This window comes from Aulostomus chinensis, chromosome 24, assembly GCF_037954235.1.
Source record: "Aulostomus chinensis isolate RoL2024-O1b breed Wild chromosome 24, RoL_Achi_v1.0, whole genome shotgun sequence".
NCBI classification, from domain to species: Eukaryota; Metazoa; Chordata; class Actinopteri; order Syngnathiformes; family Aulostomidae; genus Aulostomus; species Aulostomus chinensis.
In genome coordinates, this window is record NC_141343.1 from 15,965,973 (window position 1) to 15,984,942 (window position 18,970).

General features: G+C 44.4%; 1 protein-coding gene across 1 annotated transcript; it reads right to left on the bottom strand.

The window, feature by feature from the left end:
* Nucleotides 1-7,732: 7,732 nt before the first annotated feature.
* f13a1b (coagulation factor XIII, A1 polypeptide b) lies at nucleotides 7,733-18,479 on the bottom strand. The gene is made up of 15 exons (XM_086197883.1): nucleotides 18,325-18,479; nucleotides 15,623-15,840; nucleotides 14,696-14,884; nucleotides 13,882-14,130; nucleotides 13,690-13,808; nucleotides 13,497-13,604; nucleotides 11,479-11,653; nucleotides 11,262-11,400; nucleotides 10,774-10,877; nucleotides 10,522-10,610; nucleotides 10,181-10,334; nucleotides 9,271-9,546; nucleotides 9,026-9,186; nucleotides 8,783-8,919; nucleotides 7,733-8,364 (listed from the first exon to the last, which is right to left on the bottom strand). The coding sequence occupies exons 2-15, from the start codon at nucleotides 15,801-15,803 to the stop codon at nucleotides 8,223-8,225; spliced, it is 2,223 nt and encodes a 740-aa protein (XP_086054009.1). The 5' UTR covers nucleotides 15,804-15,840; nucleotides 18,325-18,479; the 3' UTR covers nucleotides 7,733-8,222.
* Between the last annotated feature and the right edge of the window lie 491 nt (nucleotides 18,480-18,970).

Here is an 18,970-nt window from a genome sequence, read left to right on the forward strand (position 1 = left end):
TTCCCCCAAATACTCCTCTGGATGGCCCAAGTGCCCCTCCTCAACGTTCACCGTATGTACCCTGTAAATTAAAAGGCACAAGAAGAAGCACTGTTATTAGAAATAACCCCAACTGAGTCGAACAAAGACCCTCACAGTTGTTGCTTGTGCCTCATTAGAAGTGTGAGGATGCGTCTGAGTCTACAGAGTTCCTGCCTCTGCTGGTCACCTAGCTGATCCCTGACACCCCTGCTGGAGTATAGATCGTCGTTGAGGGACCTCCCATATTCGGTGGAGGTAGCACAAAATGTTACAATGATGTAGTCGCACCTTGGGTACAGTGATGAAGCCAGTAGCACTTATTTTATTTCATCTGTCTGCTTTATTCCTGCTACGTCTTGTCATTGCAATGCATCAGGTGATGATTACGCAACAGAAACACCTGCCCAACAGGTCAGACCAGGGAAATACCTGACTCCCTTCTAAAACTCTTAAAAACTGAAAGCAAAGGAGAATAAAGGATTAAGAACTCTAGAGGAGCAACACACAGAAAGGGTATTTGTAAAAATGGAGGAATACTTATATCCGGTGTACTTTGAAGCAAAAGCTGTCACGCAAAAAGAGATGGACAAGATCAAGAGATACTTTCTAAAAAGAAATTTAGAACCTAGTCTCTGGTCCTCAGGAAAGCTGTCATGGTCAAAAAGGACTTTATAAAAAAATAAAGGAATACAGAATTTATATTTATCCATTATTTAATTTTACTTCCACAGGTGAATGTCTTTGTGGTCCCAATGCTCAACAAGACATTACAATCAACCAAAATTGGCAAATGTATTTTGAGTAAAGCAGGAAATATCCTGAAGAAATTCACAAAAATGGCAGCAAACTGCCCCCTTGGCCCGGGTGGTGTCCTTCAGGATGATGGACCACCTTCTCTAGCCTGCTCCAAGATCTTCTTCATTGAGTGTACGCCATGGGATGGAGGCAGCGGGCAGAGTGGGCAGGTATGCTACCTTGGCTAGATAGACTTCAAAAGTGCAGTTAACATTTAGTGCACATAGTAGAAGCAATTTACAGCTACTTTTGATTTGCAGGCTCTTGCCTGTGGGCTGAGGACCTGTTTGGATCTCTGTGTACAGCAAGGCTTGTCTTCAGTGGCTCTTCCAGTTATTGGTCCAGGGATTTTGTTGAAATATCCTCAAGGAGAAGCCATTCGCATACTGACTGAGACAGTTTGGTTTCTCACCGTCCTCTGGGTCTCTCTCCACCATCCACATTGTCATTCAACCCGATTATCAGGACTTTGAGGAGGTGACTGTCAACACTTGGACCACTATTTGAATGATTTGTGGAATATGTGTAATGATGGACTTTTTATCAACAGTGCTATCACAAAGTCTACAGGCACCTCAGCAAAGCTATGGACCAGGGAGGCCAAAGTAAGACATTATTTTGATTGACTGAAAGAGATTAAATATCAGACAAATGTAAAACATGTTCTCTTTCTCTTAGCAATCTTCAAGTCCTTAACTAGTGACCTTGATGATGTCATGATAACACTGACGGGTGGTGCTAGCCTCAAGCTGGTGTTTGGCGACATCATCAACGAGTCTACGGATGCTATTGTGAATTTGACTGATTTCATCAACTTACAGACAAGTAAGTTGGTGCTACTGTGGATGAGAATGCCTGACAAGGATGTCTTAGTGAGCAGCAGCAGCACGTTTTCTTTTAGCTTGTTGGTACTAAAAGGAAACGTCAGCCAATGCAGTTCCATCACAGACTGAACAAGAAAGCACTGAAAGTGCGCAAATCTCCACCAAGGTGAACTTCCAGCCTCTGTATTTTCCATTTAAGGGTTAAACTACCAGCAGCAACATGTGCAGTGTGCAGTTGTTTTGTAGACTAAGAGGATGATGAAACCCAATAATATTTGGACTTTGAGTGACGGCGTGGACAAATGCTGCACTGTGGTGCAAGTACCATTTGCAGCGTCTAGGTTGTGCCTGCGCAGAGGACAAGCTTTCGTTTTTTTGTGGACAGGTGCCACATAGTGCTGGTTGGCACTGGCTCCGATTTACTGATCTGATTTCTGGAGCCTGTGAGATCGCGCAGCCCTAAATATTTATAGTTTCAGCCTGCCCCATCCTTGACACTAGGTAGGACTAAACCTCACATGTTTAGGCTCACTCCATCCTAATTTTGGTTCAATGGGGATCAAGAAACAACTGATGTATAGTTGCTAAGATATGTACCACGTCCTAAATGGAGGGCAACTTTGTTCCTTTATAACTTTTCAATTTTTGGATTGTCATAATTCTTTTCATGAATTCTTATTATGAGGGTGCTGAGATCATGCATATAGTTTTGCGATGGTTGAACAGCCTACATGCAATTCTAAAAAGAGATATCACAAAAATTCAGGGCATGCGAATACTTACTTTGACGATTGCACCCCCCACTGGTCAACATGCAAAAAACCCTAGTCACCAGTACCTTTTTACCTGACCCTGTGTGCATGGTGAGTGTAAAGTATGTTTTGCCTCTGAAAATGAAATAAATTCAGCAGAACTGATGTGGTTATTGGCCTGATCCTTATTATGTCCCCTTTCACGTTTCCTTTCGCACCACCATGGGGTAAGCATTTATGGTTTTGAGTGAAATGTGATTCTAACATGCTGTTGGCCGACTGGCTTTTGTGTCATGTTGAATTGTAAATGTGTTCTTTATTGTTAAGCGGCCGTGTGCAGAGACATCCTAACCACAGCTGGACCAGAGGTGGAGGCTGAACTGAAAGCCGGTGAGTGAATGGGACCAATCGTCTGGTGTCACTCACATGAAACAGTTTCTGACTGATGCTTCGTCTGTTGTATTGTGTCCAGTAAAAGTGAGCCCGGAAGACGTTATTACCCAGCCTGGATTATTACCATGTAAGGCCATCTTACATGTGAATGGAAATAATGATACGAAGGTCATTGAACGTCTGATGTACTGTATCATTCAGTACTGCGAGGCACTTGAACTCAGCTCTGTGGCCATTCCTGCCCTCTGTACAGGTAAATGTTTTACTAGACATTTAAAGCCATACTTCACCCACCGAGTGTATTTTGCCTTTTGTGTATTCACTAATAGGCATTTTGAGCTCATAAAAATGTTCTCAACTTGCATTACTTCTTTTTTGGACAGAAGGCAGAGAGAACCATCCATGTATACTTAGCTTGAAGCTAAAGGACACGAACAGCTAACCATATGACCCATGTACTTAGTAATCCACAAACACTTTGATTTAAGAGAAAATAACTATTTCTTTAACCCTTCCACTTTGACCCTACCATGTATGACCACTAGCGTGCACGAGCAGGTAGGTTCAACTGCATGCACCAACCTGAGTTCCGAGCTACTGTTAATTAGCCGTGAACTGTTTATTTTGTTTGTTTATAATTTAAATCAAAGTGTTTGTGGATTACTGAGCTGAGGACACAGCTGGATTAAGCCATGGATTAAAGCCGTTCACCTAAAGGGTTTGTAAACGGACAGTTCTGCCATTCTTAGTAATCGGTCACTGTACATACACGAGGCTGGCTCTCGCTGCACTCTGGAGTCAAAAAAGTCATGCAGGAGGGAAAAAACTTCATGAGCACCAGACACATATTAGTGAGTACTTAAAAGACAAAAATACACGTTAAGGGTTAAAAACTGATATCCAGTTATCATTTTCATGGCTTGAGTCACTCAGTTGTTATTTCAAATGTACAGGAGTTGGTGGGCTGGACAGTGGTGTCGTAGCAGGTTCCATGCTCCAGGGTATCCATGCAGCCACGTCATCCTTTCCACTTTCCTCTCTCACAACCATCAGCCTTGTCTTCATCAAGAGCAAAGTTTTCCTGGCATTTAAACAGGAGGCATTGCAGGTGTTTTCCATGATCAACCAAGGTGATGAGAGATTTTGCCAATGCCTCCTTTATCATGGTTTCAAAATGTGTCTTATCGTGGAATCTGATTGATTCCTGTTACAGCACCAGTACCTGAGCTGCCTCCTGCACCACAACCACACCCTCCACCTTCTGCTCCCTCTTCTACAATCTTGAATGCTGACATAAGCCTCCTCTGTACCAGTCCTACAAGTCAGCCATCCAGCTTCCTGTTCCTCGGTCTCTCCAGAGAGGATGTTGACAGCGCCATGACAAAGCTAAAATCTCTGTATGAGACACAGTGCCTTACACAAACTGTCTAAAAGTCACAGCTGGAAGTCCTAACTCAGGATGACTTAAACAATCTGAAGCAACTGGTTGAGGAGCTGGGCCTGAATGTGCGTGAGGACCAGTCCAGCCCAGGTGACTTGGTCCTGAGTGGGTTAAAAGACGGGGTCAGCCAAGCTATGCAGATGATCAACACCTGTCTGCATGACTGCCTCAGGAGAGAGATGAAAATCAGGGAAGAGATGGATTTGTACAACCGTGTGACATGGTGCATCTTGGGAGATAACGGTACCTGGGAGAGGTTACCCTCAACAGCCAATTACAACCTGGAAACTAACAACACGGCACAAGGAATAACAGACCAGCAGAACAACCAGTGGAGTGTGAACGGGCAGAGGATGGAGGTCATAAGACAGTTCACCGGTCAAATAACAAAGCTGAAGCGTATCGTAAATCTGCCAGGTGAGAAGATGATCCTCCATGAGGAAATACACGTCAACAGAGTGTGAGACACATGAGGATACTGATACCCGAGGCCAGAATTGAGGTCTCAAGTCACAAATTTGATGGCTAAATTTTGTAAGTCAGAACTTGATTCTCTACGTCACAAGATTTTGCTTGAAAATGTAATATAAAGGTCACACAAGACTTGTTTAGGACCTGAACTTTCAGACATGCCTTAGGGGCGTACCAGTAGTCTATGTGTTACTAGCAAGTTAGACAGGTCAGAACTGAAATCATGCCTGCGGCTATTTTCTGGGTTCAACGCAGTTCAATTTCTTCTTGACCTTGAAGCTAATTTTTGGCTGATTTTCCATGATGTCATGAACATAATGACTTGGACCAACCTATGCTTCAGAAAAATGAAAAGCTACATGGTACGTTTAAACTCCAGCTTATCTGACTAACAAAATACATAGTCCCAAATTCATTCTAAGCGTGCTCCTGAAAACAAACACATTCACTAAAATATCTGACATCTTTGCTCATGTTTACATATCCATTTTTGTTAGACTTCTCTCTCCCCTTATACTGGGATAACATGGCTACTGGGGAAGGTCTGAAGGTGGTTGTGCTCCAGCCTTACTCCTCAGAGTACAGGACAGTGAAAGAGGCCTTCAGACAAACTGTCAACAAGAAGATAATGAAGGTGGGCATGCTGGAGTTTAGATTGAGGGCTTCAGTCAGTTAGATGTGCGATAGCCTTCCCCCAAGCAGTGCGGTTGTTTCGGTGGCGTTTGTCTGTTTGACTCCCAGTAGGAAACACAAAAGATCATAAGGGGTCTGGAGTGGGCCAAGAAAGAATCCATGAATTTTTTTTTGGTGTCAGTTTAGTCATTAATTTAGTCAAAGCACCACCACATGGCAACAGCAAATTACATTACACTTGGATGTCCTCCTCCTAGAGGACTGACTAGATCCAACCCAAGTCTGGTCAGAAAAACCTTAAGAACTTGGTGATGGGTTACTGTCAGGCTTTGAGTTTCTGTCCAGCAAATTTATTGAGGTGAGGCAGAGAATTTTGACATTTCACCACCCAGTGGACAACATTAGTCTGGCTTCATGCGGAGGCAAAGTGTTACTGGGTTTAACTTCCTTCTTGCTGTATGGAGTGCTCATTAGGACCTAAGAACAAAAGTTCCAGAGGCCTTGGTGGAGGGTTGGATTTAGTGTTAACACTTTCTGAATGCTTTCTTGTTTTCAGTTTTTTTCCAAGTTAATTTTAGAGTCTCAACACTTTCTTGGATTTGTTTTTTTCTACTATAGATTGAACGCCTGCAGAATGTTCATTTACGACGAGCCTATGAAGTCCAGAGGAAGCGCATTTGGGATAAATACGGACAGGAAAAGGAGGCAGGCGAAAGACTTCTGTTCCATGGGACGAGCCAAGAAAACTGCCACTCCATCATGAAAACTGGGTTCAACAGGCGCTTCGCTGGGCAGAATGGTACTTTATTTTAAGCTATTCTTGTGACTGACTATCACAAACACATGAACCGTAACTCTAACCCTAACTTCACTAATCCTAAACCATGAAAACAGCAGATCAAGAAACTTTCATATGAATATGTCTTGTCTGTTACAGAAGGTGCAAAAGTGATGACTGTTGGTTCATTTTCTATTTCTTGACTATTTTCAGCGACTACGTTCGGTCTTGGACGCTACTTCGCTGTGAATGCGAACTACTCAGCCAATCCCATCTACTCCAGGCCGAATGCTGACGGCTCTCAGTTCATGTTTGTGGCTCAAGTGCTGACCGGACACTACACATTTGGCAAAAGTGACATGAAAGTTCCTCCGCCCCGCCCCGCAGCGCTGCAAAGCCCCATGACCGCTATGACAGCGTGGTGGACGACTTTAACAGCCCCAACATGTTTGTCGTGTTCCAAGATAACCAAGCTTACCCAGATTATCTTATCACATTCAAGTGACTGCCCTCCATGTCTTGTAGTCAAAACGGTGGGTTTCCTTACAGTAGGTATTTGTATCTATACAGACATGAGAGAACTTACACTTCCAATGAATGTATACATGGATACAGAAAAATGTAGTATTTACAGTACTCTGGTACTGATGCATTTTTTTCCAGGTGTAATTTTGATGGGCCACATGCATAAAACAGCATAGAATGTACAAAGATATTTCATACATTATTACACAAAACTACCAAAATGGTGTTGAGAAAAACTTTGACTTTTGTTTTCCTACAGCAATATAATTTGTTACCTGAGGAATTGAATTCCTCTGAGTCAAACTGTATTTTGATGGCACTTAAATGAATTTAGTTTGCACTTCAACATATTTTTGACGGCATGACATATCAGATCTAACTCACCTCAGTCAGCTACTGTGTGTCTGATTTTGTCGTGACCCCACTGCCACTCAATTATTTGAGAAAATGATCCACCAAGCATTTTATTAGTTTCACCTCTTGCTCGCTGACGGTCCTGCTTTCACTTACAAGATGCTAAGCTAGGAATTCTCAACACAGGGGCAGAGCAGGACAACGTTTATGGAGGAAAATAAGACAAGAAGCAGACATTCACCTGCTGCTAGCCATCCAGTCAGTGTCATGCTAGCTGTTAGCAACTACATCTAAACACCTGCTACAGTTTCACCTGACGTTGGCTTGCACGTTCTGGAAGCAAGCTGGGAATTCTCAAGAGGAATGTCATCAGAGGTTGATGAAGACGATGTTATTGGAGTGAGCCAAGAAGTAAAACTCTTACCTGCTCGCTAGTCTTAGCCCATGTAGCACCGGTCGTTAGCGACTACATTTTGACACATGAGCTAGTTTCACCTCACGCTGTCTTGAAGTGCTGCTTTCATGTTCAAGAAACTAGCTAGGAATTCTCAAGACAGAAATCATCTCAGAGATGGAAGAGGATGTTGTGAGGAAGCTAAGAAGAAAAAGCCAGCATAAAAGATCTTTTTCATGATGTATTTCTCTGAGTCTTGTCATCAGAATCAGGTGTTTCTCTCCACGTTGCAACCGTGTGGTACTGCTCAACATGCTGGAATTTAACCTGCAATCAACATGTTCTCACAGGTCTGTGCTATCCTTTATTTGATTGATTTTGCAGGTGATGTACAGAGGCAAAAAACAGGGAAAATCAAGTTTTACAGATTCATATAAAAAGGTAGAAAAGGCACTTTACTCAAGCAAGATAACTTTTTTAATGCAGCACTGAAAAGGGTTGCTCATGTTGAATGTTAACGCTCCCCAGCTCTGCTCCTCCATCAGTATCTCTGGACTCTTTCAGCTCATTGTTTTGGCTTTGAGGTCACCAACCGTGCAGCGACTGGAAGGTGAAAACAACTGAGCAAAGCAGCTACAGACATGCATGAATACATTGAATAAAGAAGGCTGTTATCTGCAAGATTTGAGGACTACACTCTTTATTTCCAGACAAACTGTCATTATCATAAATGCTGAAGAAGCTCTAGCTGGTTATAAAACTACAGTTATGGAAGAGCAAGGCCTATGTTTGTATTACACGAGCAGAACGGTGCCAGGTGTCAATCATCCTGCACCAATCCTCAGGGCTTGATGGTGAGGGACGCCTGGCCATGGACCTGCCTGAGAGCAGCACAGTCCAGAACTGCGATCATCCTGGTGGTGCCGGCCCTCTGAGGGATGAAATACTCTGTCCAGAGCAGGGTGGAGCCCCCTGGGATCAGACTGAAAGCAGCAGAGTTGGGGTTAGATTCCTAAACAATGTTAGGGCAAAGGCATCCAATTATCTATATGACAAAATAAACGGTCTAGAACAGTTCAAAAGGTTCTGCAAAAATGACAAACATCCTAAACCCTTGCAGAACTTCCTTTTCCTCTGAAAGTCTTACAGTTCCCCACATGGTTGTTAATATTCTGTAAACCCTCCAGATCATGTGGATGCTCCCTTGAGATCCACCAAAAAAAAAAAGCCTAACCAATAAAGAACTCAACAACGTGACCCTCTAGCAACGTTCTTTACATCAGAGGAGAACTCATTCAAATCTTCTGGGAATATAACATTTTTAGCCTCATAAGACTAATCCATATAAATATATTTTTTATGAAAACATAAAAAGGGTATATTTCAACTGCAAAAACCAACCTGTAATATTTGGATTTAGGCTGCATGATTCCGGGACCCTCCATGCGGATGTAGACGTCCTCCAGGCTGAAGGTAAAGGGGTTTGTGAACTCCACACTCACCACCATCTCCTCATTCACTTTTCCTGGACCCGACACCTGAAGCACACGCCAGGCAACCAGTGAACAAACAGACGTAGTTTCACAAACTGAGCAGTGTTTGCTTGTGCGTCTACAACTTTTAAATTCAAGATTGCTTTCTGACCTCTACTTTGAGTTTGGGATTGCGCAGGGTGACGACTTTCATGGTGGAGACGATGTGGCCAGTCTCCTTCACCTTCCCGGTGACAATGAAGTTGAGGTTGGCTTGTTCAACTAGATGCTTCATGTACTTCCTTGACTCGATCATCATCTCCTCCTTCACACCTGCAGAACATAAACCAGGTGACGCTCAACACCCCGAAACCACTGCATAGGTTCCCCGGTGATAGAATCATCCCCCCTGCTCACTTTTGTTGGGGCCGATCTTAACAGATGGTGTCCGGAAGAGGAACTCCGAGCTGCTCACTCCGGTGTAGTAGACCACGCTCCCGCTGATGTAGGCATCCACAGTGCGTTGCTCGTCACTACGATTTACGAACTCCACGCTCAGCTCAAAGTCGTCACCCAAGTTGATCTCCAGGGTGGGTACGAGCACATCCACGTCAGCCACAGGAAGGCTGGACTTCTCTCGTCGACATCCAAACTCCTCAGCTTTTTCCAGGACGGTTCGCTCCTCTTTGCTTCCTGGAGCGGACGATGGAAACACGCGAACAAATTGGTAACAATTTAATGCGTCAATAACGTCTGTTGAATCATCCCGAATACGCAGAGAAGTTCTGGTAAAATACTGCTGGGAGCTAGAGAGAAACATCTCCCTTAAACATTTCCAGAGCATACCGAGCATCAACTACAGGGTACAGAGCAACGTTCTTTTAAACCAGCGTTCCCAGTATGTTCTGAGACTGTAGCAGTTGTACCTGGGGAACAGTTCCCTCTCAAGATGTCCAACAAGGAATCTTGTCTTATGACTTACGCAGAACCATGTGGTAACGTTTGCTCACCATAATGTTGATCATAGAATATACAAAATGGATTCTAATGAAGCCTTGTAGGGATCTTTGAACTAAGATTACAAAGAACCAATGTTCATCACCTGAGGAAGTTCTGCAAGAGAACATGATGCAAGTTGTCCGGAACGTACATTCTTACTAGGGTGTTGAACAACAATCCTGGCTATGACTGAAGGTATCAAAATCAAAAAATGAAATTATTCAGGTTAACCTAGTTGTTTAACGTGCAATAAAAACTAATGGTTACAAACTGGTTTGCTGAGACTCTGCAGGTTGACCGTCAAAGTGCCAGCATTCTCGTCACTGACCTTCAGGGAACTTGTACTGTTCGGTGATGTCTCGGCGGGTCATCGCTCCCGGAGCTTTCGTCAGAACCATGCGCCCAATATGAGAGTGGTTCACTTTGACCGGGTCCAAGGTCCCATCCTTCCTTCGGCTATAAAACACCACATCGCTGTTAACCTGTGGGCAGAAAGACAGAGAAACCCCACGACTGAGAAGGAACCTGGCTTAACCCACCTGATGACTTCTGATGGAGCTATGCTAACACTTTTAACCTACTAACATTCATTTTGCTAAGCTAACGAGTGTGGGTCTAAGCTCCTTGGAGAAGGGTTCGTTCAACAAAAACTAGCTTAAAGACACTCACCTCAGCAAATACAAAGGCAGCATCAAATGGATAGCATATCTCTCCGTGTTTGATGGCCTGGACTGACGCAGGTCCACATCTGTACATGCCTTTAGGGACCAGGAGGGAAGACTGATCAATAGTGATTTGTATCCTGAGTCAGAGCACATTTGTGTCTCTGTAAATAAAGAGCCATTCATAGAACTACAAATAACATCTGAAGCCAGTGAAGAGTTCACAAATGTTTTTTGTTTTTTTTAGTTTTTTTTTTACCATCACTGGTTTCCTGTGGCGTTGCGTCCACAGCTTGCCAGCCTCCAAAGCCAGCGGGGAGGTCTGGTCTGGACATGAAGCACTCATTCCAGCAGTGATAGTTCCTGATAATTTTCAGATATTATTTGAGAAATCAGTGACATCAATCTTTTGATGGCATCCAAATGTGCAACATATTGTGGCAGCCAGGTGAGGGGAGGCCAGTGGGATATTTTATATTGAACAATTATTGTTACTTCAGTGTGTAAGAAGGCACTACAGCACCATAGCTAATGTCATCTGCCATCCAGCCCGAGTCTTATAGACTTTCTTCTCACATATTTACACCAAAAGTCATTTGAAGGCCCGCTGCATCCCATATTGATGCCAAAGGGTGCCGTGTAGGTTGGTACAGCAGGGGTGGGAAAGCACCCCTGTTTGGTGAGAAAACAGAACAATTTTTAAGCCACTCAAGCTCATCAGAAGCAGCAAACTATGTGGCGTGGTACCAGACGGAATCCCTGGTGCGGTTGCGGTCTATCCTGCCATTCTCATCCAGGATGATGTCAGTCTTCAGGTTTCCATCATTGTCATGGGCAGAGAAGAAGTTAGTGACAACACGGGAAGGGATGCCCAGACATCTCAGGACTGGGAAAAAGAAAAACAACATCAAAAAGGGAATCTTTCAAGATATTTTCAGCCTCTAAAATCCCATCAAGCTCTCACAGGTGTTGAAGACAGCAGCATAGACCCAGCACTGAGCATAGCGGACGGGCATCTTGCTGCTGGCGTAGGCGAGGAGAATGTCAGTGCTGCCAGTCCAGGAGGTGGGTGGCACCCCATAGGTGTAGTCACCGCTCCAGCTCCCCACCAGGACCCCTTCGTCATCACGAGAGTTGAGCTGGAAGAGATGACAAGATGATCAATGACATTGATACAATGAGGAAAAGGTACCATATGTATTCAAGTAAGTAAGTAAAACTTTATTTGTATAGCGCTCTTCACAGTACTAATACACAGAGTGCTTTACAGTAAAAAACAGATAGAACAGAACAGTCAGGTGACCGATATCACCGACACAACAACAAAAACAACATCAGTAATAAAAGCCATAGCTTTGTGACAGAGGCCGTCTGACATAGGGTGCAAGTGCATTTTTCACCAGCAATCAATAAGAAGACCATACAGCTGTACAAATGAAAATAATGGAGCCCTGGAGAGGGTGTAGCCTCAGGCCTACGCTAGGAAGGCTTGCCGGAACATACGGGTTTTGAGCTGCTCTCTAAAGCTGTCCACGGACTGGGCAGCTCTCAGAGCCTGAGGAGGAGAGTTCCAGAGACGTGGTGCCGCTGCTGCAAAGGCCCGATCACCTTTAGTTTTTAATTTAGTGCGGGGCACTGCCAGGAGCCCCAGGTCAGCTGACCACAGAGAGCAACTGGGGGTGTGATGGTGGATGAGGTCACAGATGTAGCTGGGAGCAGAGCCGTGGATAGCCTTGTAAGTGAACAGTAATAACTTGTACTGGATCCTGAACGTAGCAGGTAACCAATGTAGGGCAGCAAGTATTGGTGTGATATGACAAGATTTCTTAGACCTGGTGAGTAATCTGGCGGCTGCATTTTGGACCAGTTGGAGACGGTTTATGGATGCTTGGTTTAGGCAAGAGAAAAGTGCGTTACAGTAATCGAGCCTGGACGAAATAAAAGCATGTACGGCCATCTCCAGCTCTGAGTGCGAGATGATGGAACGCAATTTGGCAATGTTTCTTAAGTGAAAGGAACAATTACGACTCAGAGACTTTACATGATTGTCCAGGAGCATTGAATGATCAAAATGTACACCAAGGGTCCTGACACTAGGACAGGCGTTGTTTTTGAGAGGGCCCAGATGATCTCCTAGCCTGGCTGTGACACTGTCAGAGGCAATGACGAGCACCTCGGTCTTGGCTGCATTTAACTGTAGGAGGTTGTTCACCATCCAGCCCTCGATGGCGGCCAAACACTCCAGCAGAACGCTGAGACATTGCATATTCTCGGGCCTGAAAGAAAAATGCAACTGGATGTCGTCCGCATAACAATGATATGCTACACCGGGAAAAGTCCTGATGAGCTGGCCGCAGGGTAGGATGGGGAAGGTACCGCAGGGTAGGTACTGTCACATTTTGGCAGGGCAAACTGTCCCTCCAACATCAACCACTTGTCCTTTTTTTCCAGGGTAGTGGGGGGCTGGAGCCTACCCCAAATGTCATGGGGCAAGAGGCGGGGATATTCTGGACAGGTCGCCAGGCCACACAGGGACTGTAAACCAGTCACACCTACTCTGTCTCCACTTAACCTGATGTAAATGTTTGGGAACCCACAGAGAACAAAGTCTGCACAGAAAGGCCATGACCAGCTTAAGGCTTTGAACTCAGAATCTTCTTGCTGTGAGGCAACAGTCTTAACTGCTGCACTACCATGCTGCACACCCAGGCCGGCCAATGCGTGATTCATCAAACTAATGGTGTTCCTGTTCATTTTGGTGTGACCAGTCAGCCAGCATCCCCAGTAACAGGACCCCTGCCTAAGCCAAGGAGCCGTGTACATTAGAAATCTAACAAATTACACCTACGATGACAACTCAAAATGCCTGCTTTGTTTCAGTGCCCAAAATGCTGGTCTTTGAGATGGAATTTTGGAATCATGGTCAAATCGTGGGGGAGCTCTTTGATGATATAAATAATGATCAGGATCAGGGCTTCTCACCATGGCCGAGGCCTTCCTGGCCACCCTCACTGGGTCTGCTCTGTTGGTCAGGGGCATCTCAGACTTGTCCATGATGTACAGACAAGCATCCAATACTCCATAGTTGAACTAGAGGCAACCACAACAAACAAATCAAAATCAATCAATAAAAATATGAAGTTCACTTAAGTCCTGAGATCAGTTGTTCTACCACCTGTCCATAGTTCCAGTCCCTCTCAGCGACGTCATCATAGGTACCGTGGTAGATGATCCCCATCTCAGTTAGCACACACTCCTCCCTCTCCTTGTCATCATCCAGAAACACGGCGTCCTCTGAGGGAAGAGGAAGTACAGCGTCATGTTCTTGCTCATTGGTTCAATTAAAAACTCTACCGACTGAACCAACCTGCCACCCAGGGATTAAAGAGGATGTAGACGTCTCGGTGGTCATCCTGTCTGGTCCTCCGGATGCCGTAGGGGGTTACCACAGCAACAAACATGTGGTACTTCCCCACAATGCAGGTTGCCAAGGGGGTGACGCCCATGGTGATGATATTCTCAGAGGAGTCAATAATGCGTCCAGCCCAGGAGCTCTGACGCTCGGCGGTGGGGAAGACAGGGATGTAGGTGCCCTTACTGTACTGGGGGCTGGGTCCTGGGCCAGAGAGGACAAGAGGCTGTTACAGGAACAGGATTGGATTTAAAACCTCCTTTTCACTAAGATTAGCAACTATTAAGCCCAACTTGGCCCCTGGTAGCCTTTTTTATTCAGAAATAAAAACAATACGGAAGCCTGGATGGGCACATGAGGAAGAAAAGTTTAAAAACATTGCCAAAGGAGAGGATTTTCAAAAATACTGTAATTTCAAATGATTTCCACTTGGATTTTATGACTTTTATAACACAGAGTGGTGAACGGTGCCTCTCGTGGCTGAATTGAGTATTACAATGACAAAAATGATCTTGATGATTATTTTTCAGCTTTTTTTTTTCTAAACACATGAAAAAAAAAAATCCTAGCAAAACCTTTCCCCCACGTAAAAAAACTTCCACAATAAATTGCACCTTTGGCTCAGACTTTTTCCCTCATTTTACTGTCACAACGTCTGTACATTTGAAAACCAGCTAATGTTTCATATAATGAGTGCAAGAACAAACTTTTAGACAAACGCAGTGCTTTAATGTAGGCTACAACACAGCGGTTAGCTCAGCTGTCTCACCCATGAGGAACTCCAAAGCGAATTTGTCCTCAGCAGGTTTGAAGGGACGGTTGAAGGTGACCTTGATCTGGAACTCTTGGCCTCTTCGGACAATCAGTTGATCGGAGTAGTAAAACTTAGTGTGGTGAAGCTTCTTGTTGGTCTCTTCTAGTCCGCTGACCATGTTCACGTCCCAGATGTCCAGAAACTCTGAGAGGAAAAAAAAATTAGAGAGAAGCCTGTCAATCATTCATCGCCACAGCTTTTTGCTGTCCTGTCGAATTTTACCCTCTATCGCTACTATGCCTGTCAGAGCCTTCATCTCTCTGCGTGGGTGGGTGGAAGTGGGTGGCGTTTATCCAGATTCCATGTCACTCATGTGCCAATCATGTTCTAAACCTTTCAGCAGAAGAACAGAGTGGTTCTTCAGCCAGCGACACTTGGACTCTTGTCTTATGTCACTGTTTAAGTCTTGTAACTTCTGAAACTCAGACTTTCACGCCACAGAATACGTAGTTGGATGATGCAGCGTGGGATCATGGGAGTTGTTGTCCTTGCTGTTAAACTACCAAAAATTAAAAAAAAAACAAAAGCGTCAAAATCATTAATATTTCTCACACTGGTCAAATAAGAACATTTGAAGATGTTGGGTTCTTAACTGAGAACCAACAGCAATAAAAATCAGCTGTTCAAATTCTTTTGGATGTCGAAGTACCAGGAGGATGACGCAGTCGCTGGGTGACCAAATGAACTGCATCGTTATGAACTTTTCCACATGTGGACCAGTTACAAATTTGTAATTACTGTTTAAATACTTGAATAATCGGTTCAAATCTCATTACCTGTTAGTAGCTATAGAGATAAATAAAAGAGAAAAAACATAATTTACTTATCAAAATACTAACTACAAATATGTCCTCTCTGAGCTTCCACAGATGCATGTCTCACCAGTCAGAGGCGGAAGTCCTCTCGGAGTACCAAAGAACTCAAACTCCGGTACGTCCGAGGTGTCAGCATTGGAGCTGGCGGTGGGAGCCGCGGCACGACCACGGTTTGGGACCTTCGGGGGAGGGCCGGTGGGAATAGGGGGAGCGGGGGAGGGCGTCACAAGGTCACCTTGGTTGGACATGGCGGTGATGGTTGAGGGTCAATGTGGCCTTGTAGGACTGGAAGAGGGGGACAAGGGTTCACCAATAAAACACATTTCCAAGATCACAAACGTGTCTGGAGGAAAGTTTGAGCAGATTAAGAGGTGAGAGGCAGAGAAACGCTCGTCATGCTTTACTGGAGCTTCAGGAAAGACAAAAACAGTCAAATAAATAAAAATATCAAGCTCAGTCCAGCCAAGCAGAAGTACCCAAACATGGGGCAAAAACACCCAGGGTTCAGAAGACTTTATACAGAGACAGTCGGGCAGAGCTGAGCGAGTCGCCATAAACACTCGCTAGTGGGGCAACAAGCCTCAGGTGTGGGGGCTGCAGGGGAAGGTGGGCGTGGCCGGTTCTGAACCTGAGCTCATGTCTTAAACATGTTGTTGCTTGGTACTTCTTCATTTCTAAAGGCTGAATTCTCTCCATGGCTTTTCACATCTGCTCACCATGTGTGCAAAATGTTTCAGTATTCCCAAGCGGCTCTTCTATTCAGGAAATAAAGCGAGTAAACAATAAAACCTGTGAAAGCAGAGATTTCCAACAGGCCTAGAACACAACTGCTAGTGGTTTCCATGTGTTTGTGGCTGGAGGGAAGTTTACGGTCTCTCCTCTTCCTGTACAGTCCTGGTATAGAATATTTATTCACTTTCCCTCCTCAAATACTGTTTGTTATTCTGGTCGCGAACACAGAGCATTAATTCTAACTAAAAATAGCTCAGATTATTATTGCAACAACCTTTTTTTGTTTTTTAATTTGAGTTCCTCATTTTAAGTTGTTTATTGATCAATGTTACCAGAGACAGACGATGAACTGAAGTGAAACTTGTCATAATGTACGATTAGCTCAACGAGCATCGTGAGAACTGGCTTGATGAGGACTTGAACGTGATGAAGGCTCATTCAGTTCTTCAAAACGCAGTCAAGCAGAGAAAACTTGACCCCTGAACTACTGGGCATTTTCAGCTCTGGTGTGACTCGTGAAAGCATCAAACACAGAGGAGCCGTTACATCGGGTCCTGCGGTTCAGGAAGTCGCTGGCACGCTGATGATAAAAGTGCGACTGATTTCACTCATAAAGACAAAGGAAGTGCTTTCCCTCGATGTGGCGGCAGGCAGCCAGCACCTGCCTGGGGGCGAAGCCCACAGCTGGGGAAGGTGGGTGTGGACCGCTGGATGAGGGTGTGTCGCGGTGGAGCACAGTGAGGGCTCTGTTCCCACCTTAATACCACCGATAGACCTGCTCACTGTCTGGCATAGGCACAGACGGGCAGGACCGCGGGTTTGGAAACACTGGTTTAATATCCTGTGCAGCCCCAGCGTGGCCCCCCAGGACCCCTCAACACATTCATGCACTTCTTTTTTCTCTTCTTCACAGTTTAAGCTGTTGCAAACCATTTGGCTAGACTTGAAATATTTAAATAACTCATCAGCAGAAACCGATGAAAGTGAGGGAGGGCCACTCAGGTTGGCCAATGACCAAAACGCATCAGTGTATTTAATGTATTTTCAGCAGTACTGCAGAATGTTGCAGATGTGTTTTATTTTTGTAAAATATTGTTTTGGTCATTGCCATTTATTTACTTTTTGTAAAATATTATTATTTATTTCATTTAGTAACATATTAGTATTTATTTTATTTAGAAAAAGTTTTTTTTAATATTTGTATTTGCTTTGTGAAATTCTGTCATTTCATAACAACACATCAGTGTTTATTTTATTTAGCAAAATATTGGTATTTAATGTGAAAGATATTTGTATTTAGTTTATCTAATAAAATGCTGTCATTTATCTAATGAAAACATCAAATATAAATATATAAATATTTTGTTTTGTAAGACATTTTACTCAGCAACACATTGTTCTGAAAACTCTCCTGCACAAAATGTATTTTTGGCTGGTAAAAGTTGAAAAAATACACATTTCACAGTAAGTTCTTGGTTCCAGTGATAACATTTGCTTATTTTATTGCAGCATTGCAGTAGAGCTGTTGCACCGAATCCTGCAGATGTTCTGTGAGTAAAGCAATAAATAAGTAGAATCATTCACCTCGTACGTAACAGCAGTACTGATGTGTCAGCACGGATGTTTGTTGCCTTTGAATTGTGGTTGAGAAGTTGAAGCGGCTCTAAATCTGTCAGATTACTGTGTCACATCTACGTGCCACACACGCATGCACACACACGCACACTTCTAACACAACTTTGGTAAAAGCTGACGCAGGGGAATCGCGGGCAGGTTGGGGGATAGCAGAAGTGAGCCTTGTTGTTCGCGGAGGTTGAAAACATCTGCAGGCTTCTGCAGCTTCATCAGAAAGTCTTCAACCATGATTTGCACTCACCGTTTACACATTTGCATGAGCACCTTCACCGACAGAGACAACGTGTGGTTCACTTGGAAAGGTTCCATCACTTCTAAACAACCCACAGAAGCTGGAGAGGATTCATCCGCGTATTCGGGGCTGCGAGTTATTAGCATGTCGTGGAATCTTTGGGTTCTTACCTGGATGGTCTCCTCAGGCAGAGCTGATGGCGGCAGAGTCGGAGAATCGCCTGCTGGCTGCCGTCCGGGAGTCTCCTCTTATATACCCCACCAGGCGAGGAGGAGGCTGCCCTCCATGAGTGTGTTGGAGGCTCCTAACACAGGGGGCGGGTCCCCTTGGTGGGGGGGCATACAGTCATTAAACGTGGAGTGAATATGAATTTTGTCTGGAAAATAAACAAACACCTCCTTTATTAGTTGCCTCTCCTGTTATTAAGTTTCTGGAGGCATGTGGGACACGCCAGAGAACATTGGAGAACCACAGCATCTGTGTGTGTGTGTGTGTGTGTGTGTGTGTGTGTGTGTGTGTGTGTGGGGAGATGGGGCTGTCATGGGTGTAACTTAGGAACAGGATGTGGAATCTGTGATCGCAGTAAAAACCACAGCTGGATGAGGCCTTGGCTGATCACGGCATTCAAACGGAGCGCCGCTTCTGTCAATGATCCGTCAGTTTGAACGTGCCCATCAACACTTTAACCAAGTTGCTTTGTTTTTGGGAACACGTAGAAGGAACAGATCATGTGACAGATCAAGTGGCATAGGACTTCTGGAGTGTGGCAAAGAAATGAGTCCAGAAATCTTGAAATAAGTTAACATAGTTGAGCGT

Coding starts and splice junctions, on each gene's coding strand:
- f13a1b (XM_086197883.1), bottom strand. CDS start 15,803: ATGTCCAACCAAGGTGACCTTGTGACGCCCTCCCCCGCTCCCCCTATT. Junction 9,187..9,270: donor TAAGATCGGCCCCAACAAAA/GTGAGCAGGGGG, acceptor TATGTTCTGCAG/GTGTGAAGGAGGAGATGATG. Junction 8,365..8,782: donor CCTAAATCCAAATATTACAG/GTTGGTTTTTGC, acceptor TGCTGCTTTCAG/TCTGATCCCAGGGGGCTCCA.